The sequence below is a fragment of the Nyctibius grandis genome, chromosome 2 (assembly GCF_013368605.1).
Source record: "Nyctibius grandis isolate bNycGra1 chromosome 2, bNycGra1.pri, whole genome shotgun sequence".
Classification (NCBI taxonomy): domain Eukaryota; kingdom Metazoa; phylum Chordata; class Aves; order Nyctibiiformes; family Nyctibiidae; genus Nyctibius; species Nyctibius grandis.
The window spans coordinates 4170156-4184471 of record NC_090659.1 but is presented as its reverse complement, the minus strand read 5'-3'; the positions used below and the strand labels follow the sequence as shown (position 1 = coordinate 4184471).

Genomic DNA, 14316 nt, shown 5'->3' with positions numbered 1-14316 from the left:
ATTCCTGCTGCTTATGTTTACATGAATATTATAAACAGAAATAAAAAAGAAACACCTTCATCATTAGGGTGAGATGGCTTATTAGAATTCAGAAGTACACATGGAGGGGAACAAGAGCTGGTGTGTTTGTAGACCAGTTCTGAAAGCTGCCACATGAACTATTCTAAGTACATCTAATGCATCTCATTTGAGAGCCTTACACTATTTTTCAAGTACTAATCTATAAACAGATAAATCCACACTATATATGGTGAAAAGGGAAGATGAGGTCAAGTGACGTGGCCAAGGTATCACAAAACTCAAGTCCTCAGCCTGCAAGAAAAAGCTGTGAGAACCACTGTACCTGCAAAAAGTGTGCACAAAGAGGGCTTCGCATTGTCTTCGTGTTCCCCTGATCCTTAGAAGGCAGGGTGCCAGCATGGGCCCTTGGGATAAACTGATGTACCTTAAAAAATAATGTGAATTGTGGCAGTTGCCCAACAACTTCCACAGATCATTACAACAGCTGATGTTTGCATCAAAATCTTGGTCATGCACCCTGGAACCATTCTGTCATCTCCATGCCTTATAAGGACCACCTTATACTGATGTGAAAGAGGTGTTAAGAGATGACAAAATCATAAGTCAGAACAATGAACAGAGCTCAAGGATTGCATTTTTGACCATCCTATCTCAAGTACTAGGTTATATCATCCCATTTTAAACCAAGAAACCCCAGCATTAAAGGCAGCCTTTATCAGTGTATAAGTGAGAGGGAGAATGTAGACTAGTTTCTTTGCAAGAATAGGTAATTTGTTAATGACCAGCCACAAAAAATTTGGCCGCTCAGTTTTAATTTAATTATGTTCTGGGGGGAAAAAAAAGTAAGCTTTTCATAGACCTGATTCAGGCATAAGATTTATATTGCTTGAAATTTGACTTAGAACCCTAAAAATTCCAGCACTTTCACATTAGCACTGAAGCAAAGAACAATTAAAAAAACCCCATAATAAATAACATTCTGTTCAGATTCAGTTTTGCCCAGTTAGATTAACCAAAACAATTCACCTCACTTTTTCTGTAACTGAATTTCGTCATATTTTGCTTAATCTAATGACATTTCACTCTTAAGTTACTCTTAACATTTTCAATGTTTATACCACTCTTCAGCCTCTTGTGGAAAGAGCAAGGGATGTTCTTTGGTTCAAAATTAGTCCACAGAGTCTGATGGCATCAAGGATCACTTGCCCTATTGACCCGAGAGCATGTAAAGGAATTCAAACAAAATTAAGTCTGTGTATCAGAGGCTTCTGCACTTAATCAATATTCAGTATGCCATGATACATAACAGGTACTTATGGGACATAACAAACAAAGCTTATTTGATATCTATTGTGAATTTACCTGTTATCATAAGTGTGTTATATTTAGAAGCTGTAAGCTGCAATAGAAATTTTAACACGATCAAAATAAAAAAATTGCATACATAAGGTTACAGTAAAACATATTTTTTTGTGCTTTCCTAAGTATAATGACATGGTTAAGGAATTATTTTAATCCTATTCTGAAATGTCAGGGTCTTGATTATTCATTACTATGCCTGATTGTGATCTTTATAAGACTCTGACATGTCTTGCACTTTAGAATACCCTTTATGTATTTTTCGATTTACTATTTGAGCACATGCGTTTTGCTCCTGTTTCCCTTTGGTCTACATAAGCTTTCTATTTCTAAGCTATACAAAACTGATGAGCCACCACCTCCTCCTTCATTGTTTATGAGTATCTTGCTGCTTTCTACACATGAGAAAGGCATCATTTCTCATTTCAAGAATCAGTGAAGGCCACATATCAATACTCCTGAGGCTTCCAAAATCTACAAAGGAAGCTTTGGTTCTAACGCGTGAGTTGCTAAATCCAAAATTAAGAAAACAAAATATCACACATCAGGGCTCCAACAAATAAATGATGCTCTCCCTTCAACTCTGATTTTCATCATGAACAAAAGCCAAGAGTTACAATGAAAATGGGTCAAGCAGCAAAATTTAGATGCAGAGGTTTTTAGACAAGCATATACATCTTGAAGAAATAAGAAAAATATGGAAACTCATTGACATATGAAGAAGAAAACCAAAAGCATTCATCTCCCATAACTTAACTCCCGTAACTGTGGAAACATCTCCATAGCTAGCAATATATATATTTTTTCTGAGAAAGAAAAACGCATTTCAAGGGAAGGAGTCAAATTTTCATAACTATGCACCACAGACAGGTCATGTGAGTCTGCCCAGAACTGTCTAGTCTTGACCAACTGTATAAGGCACCTAAACAGGCTTGTTAAATACTAGTATGTAAAATCCAGAGTTAGGCAGATTATTTCCCATACACAGTATTTGGGCCTGGGAATGGTACTTCATCAAGTTGAATTTGGGAAAGCTACACTGGCTTGCTACCTAAAACAGACCAAAAAACCCCTAAATATTATTCAAGTTAACTATTGCCTCCGTCTCCCACCACACAAAAAGTCAAACAATTCTGAATCTGCTTTCACATCCAATGCCTTACTGCTAGGCTAAAAAGGGAGTTCGGATTTCTTTGTCCTTTCATCTTGAAAGAAAGAATAACTGTGTGGGGCTTATTTAGAAAAATACATTTCTGTGTGTGTCCATCAGGCTCCTCCAGCTCTCCTCTTCCTATCTTTCTGCTTCTGTTAGTAATGAGCAGCAACTTGCCTCAATTCACACACTTGTTACAATAAATTACCACATTTTCTGTGGTTAGAACTTTAAAAATATGCAATAGTAGTGTATATTATGTAAAAATGACCACACATGCAAATAAACTTTTCTGAACTTCTAGGGCTAAAATGTTTGGAATTGTTTATGATGACCATCTGAGCATGAAATAAGCTATTTAGCAAGGGTGGAGAATGAAGACCTCCTTTAATCACGTCCTACACTCAGAACTTAATCCCAGTTCTACAGTTCAAGCTAAACCCTAATGGACCAGCACAAAAATAGTTTCTCTCACTATTCATGTTACTTACTGCTCATCCATATTTTGGTTCTGAAGTACTCCCTGCCTGCCTAATGGGAAAGTCCATGTACATTTGAGCTTCTATCCTCAGAAAACACACGCCATTATGTATTAGCTGTAGGGTTTATAGGCTAGACATGCCAGTGAAATAGCACTGAGGCTGGAAAGAATGAACTGAAAGAGCCGTTTGGCTCAGATATCCTAGAAAATGCATATGCAATAAAAGAATCAATTTGTCAGTCACCGAGAAAGAATTAGCAATTTTCATTTAACAACAAATACAGCAGTTTAGGTGCTGGAATCCAGAGTAGGGAAAAATGCATTAACTGAAAAAAATACAAGTTACTTTTCTCATTATTGGAGTACCATAATTATAGTTGAGTTTGCTCCTTGATGGTTCTTGTTGAGTAATTTTGTTCAATAAGGGTCTGTCAATACCATTTGCTTTCAATTGTCAGTTTATACAATATCAAGAATAATAGGCTCGCTCAGGTGCACTTGGAAATTGTAATAAAATACTAATTCTGGTGAAAAGAAAACTGATAATCATGTCTTAGTATTCTACAGTTATGTCTGAGTTTTTTTGAGAAGCTCCCTGTACGAAATGTGAACATTACAATGTATGTTAGACAAACAGTCACAGACAACCAGGCAGTAAAACACTGAAAAGGGGACAGCCTCTGTATAATGTACTTTATGTGGAGGAGGAGTCCTGTCATTACCTAGTCCAAGACAGCAGTGAGCAAGCTGTCCTGTATCACTTCTAAGTTTCTGGAGAGCAAGTGCATCCTCATTTCTTGCATAGAATATATTTTTTGAGGTTCCCAGGGGTGGATTGTTTTATCAAGCCTAATTTCTTTGCTTCCATTTTTGTAAAATGTAAAAGAGCTGGATAATTAATGCTTGCAAAATAAGTGGTAGGAAATAACTGATGCTCATACTTCATTAAAAAAGACACATCAAGATACTTTCACAGAAGCTTCAGAGAGGTGCTCTGTGAATGAAATAGGGGGCAATGATCCAGGTGCTGACTACATGGGGAGATCAGAGGATTCACAAGCAAATCACAGCACTGATGTTCATAGAAAGGTGTGTATGGAAAAAATCATTTTGCTGTTTTTTTTCCCTCTCTCCTGCTAATGTATTTTGAATGCTGAACAATATGAAGGGAGTCTGGAAGGTTCACTTAATAGGAACTTTTCCATAGTTTCTCATAGCCTGACACCCATCTCTAGTTGTTCCTGTCAACAGGAAAAACTCAGGAAAGGAGTTTAGCTTGAAAGAAACAGTAGGAAAGGTATTTGCTTTTCCTCCCTTCCTTTCCAACTCAGCAAGCTTAACAATCTGTCTGACACTCTTCAAAGACAGCAGCATACCATAATTTTTTCTATCCGTAACTTCTCCAGGCAATATAGGTATGCATTTATGTAACAAATCCTTTACACGTGACTGAAATCAAGAGCTGCCAATACACAGCAAGAGTAGTAAGCTAAGAATTTCCCCCAAATGCAGCAAATGCTGTACTTAGTTTGGAAGAGCTGGAATTTGAAGAAATAGATGCAGCACTGGCAATTTAGTTATTTGTTTTTTTCACAACATGCATATATATGTGTGTGTGTGTATGTGTAATTATGAAGGAAGGGGTAAGCTTCCATAGCTTTTGCCAGTGTGTCGTGGTTTAATCCCAGCACCACACAGCCGCTTGCTCACTCTTCCCCCCCACCCTGGTGGGATGGGGAGGAGAATAAAAAAAAAAGTAAAACTCATGGGCTGAGATAAGTACAGTTTAATAATTGAAATAAAATAAAATAAAATAAAATAAAACAAAACTAGTAGTAATAATAATTGTATGAAAAGGGAGATAATAAAAAGGGAGAGAAAATAAAACCCTGGCAGTGTTTAAGGCCAGATTGGATGAGGCTTTGAGCAACCTGGTCTAGTGGAAGGTGTCCCTACCCATGGCAGGGGGGTTGGAACTAGATGATCTTTAAGGTCCTTTCCAACTCAAACCATTCTATGATTCTATGATTCTATGAAAACAAGTGATGCACCATGCAACTGCTCAGCACCTGCTGACTGATGCCCAGCCAGTCCCCAAGCAGCAATTGCCCCTCCTGGACAACTCCCCCTAGTTTATATACTGAGCAAGATGTCCTATGGTATGGAATACCCCTTTGGCCAGTTTGGGTCAGCTGTCCCAGCTGTGTCCCTCCCAGCTTCTTGTAGAGAAGAAGCTGGGAGGACAGGGGTGGGATGAGAAACTGAAAAAGTCCTTTGCTTAATGTAAGCATTGATCAGCAACAACTAAAACATCAGTGTGTCATCAACATTATTCTCAGCACAAATCCAAAACAAAGCCTGATACAAGCTACTATGAAGAAAATTAACTCTATCCCAGGCAAAACCAGCACACAGTGTAAGCATGGTGAGGAGTGTAAACTGCTAAGTGATTTAAGAATTCTATTTAATATACGCAAAGATATCACTTGAGAAAAAGTACTTATTACTTATGTGAACCCATCTGTCATTACAGACCAACATCAATTAAGTCACGTGAATTTGTACTGCTAACAGGTGGGATAACTAGAAACTAAGTAATTTGTGACATAAATGACAGCTAAATCAAAAGGAAGCTACTGTCTGAAAGTGGGCTTGTTTTTGTAAAAATCTAGGATTGATATTTGGAGGCCTGATGAAAGCTTCGCTGCTAGTGAAATAGCTGTATAGCAGTGACAGACTTTTGATGTAACTATCAAATATAAGCACTATTGCATTAGCATAGTTATGTCTAGGCTTAAAAACCACCTACATCTGAGGCAATCTGCTTATGCAGAAAGCTGTAATGCCCATTGCCAGCGGCATAAATTGATCTTTAAGTTGGCTAATTGAGGATGCCTTTTACATAAGTGAACCTCTGCACAGTGCAAAAGCAGACACCAAATTACACAAAACTGAACATCAGCTGTCAGTGCAATGGTAAAAGAAATACACTCCCTCCACCTATTGAGTGAAAAGCAGAAATGGAAAAAAGGAAACCAACAGCTACATTGCCCTGACAAGCTGTTTTCCAGATACGTATTTATAGCAGGCTTTCCAGTTCAGTTCTGTGTTTCACTTAAAACATCTGTGGGGAATTTTGTAGAAAAAAGATGTAAAAGCATTCTGTCTTTAGTAAGGAATAAATTTTCTGACTGTTTTGCAGTAAATCTGCCACTTAGCTTGAATTAAAGGGTTTGGTAAATATCATCTCATTATCTTTGTTCCCAATGACCCTAATGGCAGAATAATGCAGGCTTTTTAAGCCTTCCATGTAGTTAAATTCACTAAAATCTTACACATAAGGTATATGTGAAGCGATTAGGTTATAATTCAGCAAAGTTATTAAACGTTAAGTACTTCTGTTAGGCTTATGAAAGCTACTGTCCAATATGAGACCAACACCTCAGATAATGGAGGTGGGGTCACTGCACTATCAAAGGCAGCAATTGAGCATGCTTCCCCCCAGTACCAACACAGAAAAATCCTCTCACTTTTAATGAGAGAGGGTAAGCCTCGGAGACATCAAGACTGCAATGGTCAGTTGATTTTGCCTGCCTATTGCTGTTCTAACAGCCAGAGGCTGTCATGATAACACAGATATCACTGCTTAAATACCTTCTTGGAGCATTGTTGCCTTGGGTGTCTTTATTCCTTAGTAAAGCAATACTCAGAAAAAAGGTCAGGTGTTTAGTGCAGTGTTTTTTGATACAAAGGAACAAAGGGTATGTCCCTTCTCTGTTTGTACTAAAGTGATTAAGCATTCAAGGATGAACTTGTATTTTCCACTGATTCATGCACAGTAAGAGATTCAGTTCTGAGTCTCTCACATCCCAGAGCAGTACTCCCTTCAACAGATTTTTTTTTTTTGGCAAAAAATGCAGTAAGTGTGTGGTTTTTTTCTCACGTGTACAGCAAAGCTGGTTTTCTCACGTGTACACTTAGAAAGTTATCATGAAATGGAAATGACATCCTCTGGTCACCTCTGAAACAAAGAGAGGCAATTCAGAATTAAGACTGTGCTTAATGTAAATACAAATATGATAAAGTAAAAAAGGAAGAGTTAAATAGCAGCACTACAGATAAGATTGTTAAAGTAAATTTGTTAACAGCAATTTCGAACTCGCACTGCACCATTTCATGCCACCTCGACCCCACATATGCTCTTTCTCAAAGGAACACATCTTGTCCATTGGATTTATCACAATTTTTCATTGGCTTTCAACTACCTGACAATCCTCACTTTCCAGAAGGTGGTCAGTCTCTCCCTTTTTGTGGGGTTGCTGCTTGGCTCATTTTTTTGGTTGTTGTTGACATGATCAAACAATAATATTTATTTCCATTACCTTGCTAGGGTATATGTTGCACATCATGTAGCTGCATTTCTATTTTTCCCTGTTTTGACTATTTCACCAGATTAAATCAGAATTCTTAGTAAAACACATTTAATAGCAAGAAATTATGAACCATTTTTATTAAACAAACCACATTTAAGAGTTTTAAGATTTAAGAATTAAGTCCAAAAATGTGATAAAGAGCTTTACAAACACCCAGAAAACAACAGTCCTGAGTACCTTATAAAATAAACTTGTAGGTAGGTACACAGGCGAGAAGCCAGTTCATGAGTGCAGTTAAGCCATTTGTAATCTAACAGAATCAGTGATATGCTATACATAACTGTTCAAAACAGAGAATTTTATGGAGCCTGAAGTATTTCCTCTTCCACAGTTGTTTGGTTACAGATACCAAACTCATTGTCATGCTGACTGCCAAAATAGCCTAAGGGTTATTTATTAAACACTCTGAGATATCCCAGGGAGAAAATAATATAGAAAGTATTTTACAAACTGTTGAGAAAAGACATCCAAACAGTCATAAGAAAAGACATCGAAGTTGCTGAGAAGCTTCTATTCAAAGAAAGTAAACAAAGAAATAATAGCACTTAAAAAAAAAAAGTAAGGATCATCTTGTATTAATGAGGCCTACAATTATTGCAATAGATAAAATGGGACATAGAGAAGTAGAACAGTTTCTTTTGTATAGCAATTGAATAACATTATGTAATTTCTCAATTTTCTCCCTACAGAAATATGTAGTTTGGAAAGGAATAGAACAGAACTTTGATTCAGTTTCAAGTATAATTAAGATACATGTATTTATTCTCCATTTGTTAGCTTTGGTGGAAGATGGTGTTTAATGGCTCCAGAAGAGAATGGATTATACATATTGCCTTTCTGGGAAAGGGTGCCTCTGACCTGTCCTTCTTCCCTGTTTCAGCCCAGTATCTGATAGCAGCCCATTCACCTGGCACGGTGTTCTCATTCTTAGCCTACAAACAACCTTACACCAACCCTCTGGGGTCCCCCTCTGCTTGGGACCTCGCCAGAGGCAGTGCAGAATACCGGGCTGGGATCACAAGCAATGGGCTTTTCTCACTCATTTTAAGAGCATTATAGTAGTTCAAATTGTGAAGAAAGTTATTAAAAAAAGTTAAACTGGTTTTCATGAGATACAAGTTGCAACTGCAGAAGCATACAAAGGATTTAAACACTGTATCATACTATCATAGTACCTAATTAAATTTTGCCTTTCCAAAATTGTTTTGCTTCCACATTTTAACACGGAAATGTAAATTTTTAGGGAAGAGTCAGAGTCACATAAAATCTGGGATTTTATGGAGGCATTTTTAAAGTTATGTTTCCCTGGTGCACACAGGTATGCTTCACAAAGTGCACGATTAGAGGATACCAGGCCTTCTCTTCCAAAATTTAGGTTCACCACTTAACTACAGATCAGTTTCTCTCACAATTTCCCTTATACATTGATTCAGGAAAATGGCTAGGTCCTGAAAAGTAATTTATCTTTTCCATTTCCTTTCAATCTGGCTTTTTATTGGAAGGAACATCTAGTCTCCCTGTCTGACCAATACCAAAGTTTGTTTCCCTACGATGTGTGGAGAGATGGGGCAAATGGTGAAGGGGAAATTCGATGTGGGGGAATAGGTTGGAATACCTACCAGAGGAAATGCTGGGGGGTAAAGATCCACCCCCTGACACTGGATGTGAGGCCAGGATGCTATTTAAAAATCCCGCCCTCAGGAATCTCGAAAGAGACTTCACCCCAATGGTCGGAAAGGATCCTTTCAAAGAGATAAAAATGATCGTTAATCAAACGAGTTGTTTTTTGGCTAATAAAAGAAGTTGACTGTTTACAGAAAGAATAACCAAATCTCTGCAAAGTTAACAGTGGTTGCACTAGAGCAGATCTTATAAAAAGCAGTTAAAAGTCTTTGTTTGCTTTTTAACCAAGTCATATATTACACAGCTTTAACCAGAAAGAAGTTGTTTTCTGCATACTTTGCAAATGGAGAATTCCATCACTTCTAGGAGGAATGGAATAATTTGATATTTTAAAGGGAAATTACACCTATTGAATATTCATAATGCATTCCAAATGACTCTATCATAGAGGCATTTTACAGTTTTGTATACAAATCACAGACCAGTAGAGGTGAAGCTGTACCAGCAAAGCTGTGTTTTATATTGGTATTTTAAAGCCACCTGACAGACCACCTGACAAAAGTCATGTCGGGCAAGGGGAGAAGGGGAACCAGAATTTGCAGCTACATTACCGACTTCTGTGTCAGGGCAGCTACAGCAGTCAGAGCTTCTATTGCATCTACCAACACCTGTCAATATATTGATGCAGGCAAATGCCAGGAGTATAGACACAGCCCCTTTCTGCTTTGCTCTCATCAGACGTTTTACACATTTTACGCTTTCGACAGAAGAAACTCTATGTTCTTCTCATTGCCTAAATGTACAGTTTTATTTCTGGAAACAGAGATTATCTCATCAACCACTTTTAAAATAAGTACTTGTGACATATCTGTTATAGTGATGATAAATAAGGACTCTTTATCATTTGATCCACTGTTTCAGCTTTCAGCATAGGTACAGAGATCTAGAGGCATCATTTCAGTGAGCTCATATGTTAGTGCTCAGTGAATGCCAGGATCAAAGATGGATCTGAAATGAGAGCTCTACACATCTTGCTTAAAAGCACAGTCAAGATTCTCCCATCTTGCAATAAATTTAAACTGACAATCAGAATAATTTGTGTGTTTTTGCAAGTACATCAAGCAAGCATCCATCCAAAAATTTAGGCAATGGTAAGTTTGTTTTCATAATCTTGCAGGTATTTCATTGTTGTTCTTTTAAGAGATAGAAAACATCTTAATATTTATATACAATGAGAAAAATAAATGGCCCTCTTAAAATTTATGCAACAGTTGGGATTTTTTTTAACTAATAAAAATGTAGTGATGAAAATTTAGCCTCAAAACGCACATATGTATTTGCTGAACTTAAAGTAGCCTAAGAGAGCTTTGAATTTTTCTCTTGTATTTTCAAGAAAGAGTTCTATTATTTCTCCTCAATACATTCCTCACTTGCTGTTTAAATTTGTTATTAGACCTCCTGCAGTCTGTGGAAAAAGAATTAATTAGTGTTCTGGATGCAGTATTTTTATATCTGATGGTTAAAGACAAGGTATCAAAGTTTTCCTTCTGGCCGCTCCAGAAAAGCCTAATGTTGGCAGTCTTGTCAAAGTGTTTCCAAACTCCATAGCTTTCATTTAAAAATATTTTCAGAAGTGATCATGGATAGAGAGTCCAGAATGCAATACACAGAAATTAAATTTTAAAATGGAAAACTGTTCCATAAACTCCAAGATGTTTGGTACTAAACAGCATCTTAAAACATGAAGGCTAAATAATGAACATACAAAAACTTCCCAAATAAACTTCGCTTCTCTGTTTCAAAATATGAATTATACCAACCATAAAGTACACCCACGGTGAGTCACACGCCATATGTACAGACCTTCAGAAAAGCCAAACAGCTTGAGCTTCACCATTGACATTTTCCTACATTAAATGATGTTAAATGGCAAATAACTTAAGTTTCCTAGTAGTATTACAAGAAGTTACTTTGTTATAGAAAGTAATGGAGACAAAACCAAATTTATTTCACTTATTGTACATATTCAGAAATAAAACCAAGGAGCAGCAAATTCTGGAGCAATACAATCTGTGAATACTAAGAAGAGAGCTCAAGTGCTAAAATTGTTGAGGCTTTATATGCAGCAAATAACTAAAGGAATACATATAAGTAATGTTTTTCTCTCACTGAAACAGGTAGGATTCAGTTGTTTAAGCATAAATGCTTTGTGTCATTTGAGAGACTAGAAAATCTGAGACATTCACATTTGAGTGGCAGACATGGCAAGATCTGCAGGAGATTTGTACTCTGAGAGTGACAGCAAGAGGCAAAGCAGCAGTTGGGTATCTAAGAGTAAGCATTTAGTGCCATTTTAGGCAACTGAACCCCATCCAAACAGTCCACTGTCACCTTAAAAATGTCTCTGATTGAGTAGAATACAAAGTTACACAAACAAGTACTCATTTAGTCTCTTCTAGAAATCCACAAACAGCTTCTGAAAAGGACAAGGTTGGTAACATTCAGCCCTGATCAGTATCCAGCAACATAAAAATGCAGACAAAAGACAGGTTGAAAGTTCATTCATGTTAAACCGTGCATGGTCCTAAATTAAAATATAGCAGATGCCCCAGAATGAACAAATGGGTGCTTTTGGTGTTATCACCTGCACAAGGTGAGACTCTATTACCTGACTATATATGTGGAAGTTGACTATCATTGCAGGTAGTTGGGAAAGAAAGTTAATTCCCATAAGCCCCATCAACTGCCACCAGAAGGACAGAGGTCTGATAAGAGCTTTGGACATTTACAGTAACTTAGAAGCTCTACTCAAATTTTTACTTGTTTGCATAAACATTCATGACATATTTGAAAGAAAATCTGCAACAAAAAAATTGTGTTCAAGACAGAAAGGGAGAAAGCTCTCTGCTAACACAACAAAGAAGAGGGGAGGTGGGAGCATGCTATTAAAGACAAAACACCAGCTCAGAAATATTTCTCAGAAATATTATAAACTTCTGTGTGGAAATCAATGAAAAGAATTGCATTTCCTTCTATCTGAACATGTTTGGTTTTCTTTTAATTGGACAATGCAGATGTAGTCTTTCTTCTTTTTCCAAATTGGAATCACGCTTACCTAAAGAAAAAGTCCACCAAAAATGTGCCTGCTGCTTTATATCCTGCTGTTTTACACTCTGAATTGCAAAAGCAATATTAATTTTTTAGAGGTGTATGTTAGCGATAGAAATCTTAATGCTTAATTTAAACAATCTCTTTAAAGCAACCACACTGGACACTTGCAAGACACTAGGATATTATTTCTTTAGCTAACCAGCTTTCTTCTGAAAGCACACAGTGCTTTACATCCATTTTGTCGTTTCCTGTAAAAATTAACAGTCATTATTTTTAGCAGTGGGTGGAGTTACACTGATGGGAAGAGTTTTTAGTATAAGGTCTTACTAGTTCTAAACTGGGAAAAGGAGACATGAATATTAAGCCATGATTCCTGAATGCACTGAAACACAGCTGTTATTTAGCAGCTTACAGGCATGGTTTTATAAAGAAAAAAACCCAACCTCTCCCCCTTCCATAGTTATACACTATGAACATCATGCCACCTTCACATGGGAAACTACATTAGTTACAGATATTAGTTAGAAAAGTGTATTGAAACAGTAAAACTGACAGAAGCTGACAGTTCATGAAGTATCCACCATTTACTGAGTTCTCTGATACTAGTTTATAACTCAGCGTAAATTCTTCTGTTTCACAATTATTACAGCTAAGAGCCTGTGCTCAGAGGCAGTGGAGGAGTGCTGAATCAATTAGCCTGCCTTCCTCCTTCATCTGTTGTTCCAGGGGGAATATCATCCCACAAATGGTAGAATTTGATAGGGAAATCACTGGTATAGCATCCTAAACTGGCGTATTATCACACAGAGCAGACGGGCAAGAGTAGATAGCTGGGGAAAGGAAATACTCATGCTTAGTTCAGCTCCAAAGCACATACATTAATTTACACACATTTATTAGCACTTGCATCATGACAGCATGGCCAGCCAGAAGGAACAGCCATTTGTCCCCACAGCAAAGGCACATCCCACGGCCTAGGGCTAGCAGCAACGTAACTGTGCTGAAGAGTCCTAGATCTACAAAGGAGAGAAAGTTCTACCACGTGGATCAACAGAAGTACCGGACTGATGAATGAATGAATGGATGGATGAGGAGAACAGCACCAAACACAGCTGGTGCAATACTGGTGGTATACAATGGACTAGAGTGAAACCCATAACTTCTGTTTGAATGGGCGACGGAGGGGTCCTTGTAAGCATTCAAAAGGAACTAACTAACTTGCACTTTAAAATTCTCAGGAACTGAGGAAGCTGAGAAATGTTAACCTGACCCATTATTTTTGCCACTGACACTTTGCAGAAACTTCCAGCAGAAGTTTTTCAGAAACTGAACACAGTTCAACACTGAACATCCTGTTAGTGACAGTACATACCCACGCACATCTGCTGACTTGAATGCAAACACTCCCACCAGTTTTGTTCCCATATGCAGCACAGTGCCAGCACAGCACCAGGTGTCCTCAGGGACCTGCATCCCACCCTCTCCTCTTCTCCAGCTGCTGGCTTCTTTGCCCTACTACCATCAGCAACACTTGAGCCAATGCCATGGCAGCCTCTACGGGTACAGGCAGGCAGAGCAGGGCCATCAGCTTATTCTATTTGTGCCAGGATCCCCGAGCCATGCTGGGAGCAAATTAAGCACTTTTTTTTTACTCTAGCAATTGTACTTGTAGGACCTTAGGGCAGCTTGTGGAGATTTGCTTTTTAAAAGGAGAACATTTCTACAGTGTCTGCATTGTGTCTAATGACCTGGCTGAAGTAGGTTAGAAAGCCTACTGAAGATGCAGACTGCTCTTCAGTCCTGTTAGTTGTTGTTCCTTATTTATTACACTTCAAACTGATCCAATGCTTTCTGCAGGTGGAACTGACCATTTCAGGTGCTGTGTATTTTTGGGCATGTAACAGCTTGAAATTCAGAAGGAGCTCTTTGGCTGCTTAATTTAATAAACTAGAAGGAGAAGTTCTAGAGAGGTCACAATTACTTCAGTTATTTCTTCTTACTAGTACCATCAGAAGACTACTTTAGTTTGCTATTCTTTTCCCATAGATTTTGTCTAGAATTTAAAAAAAAAGGAAAAATGCACAGTTAGTGTATTTAATGCAAAAACCCACTGATACTTCGTTTCTATATAGTCA

At 37.7% G+C, this 14316-nt stretch overlaps 1 protein-coding gene across 2 annotated transcripts in view; it reads right to left on the bottom strand.

The window, feature by feature from the left end:
* EPHA6 (EPH receptor A6) overlaps positions 1–14316 on the bottom strand; it is a 524520-nt gene that overhangs the window by 77127 nt on the left and 433077 nt on the right. For both annotated transcript variants that reach the window (XM_068395269.1, XM_068395270.1), the window contains one exon: positions 9067–9189. In XM_068395269.1, the coding sequence (XP_068251370.1) occupies positions 9067–9189 (123 nt within the window). The remainder of the gene's footprint in view (positions 1–9066; positions 9190–14316) is intronic.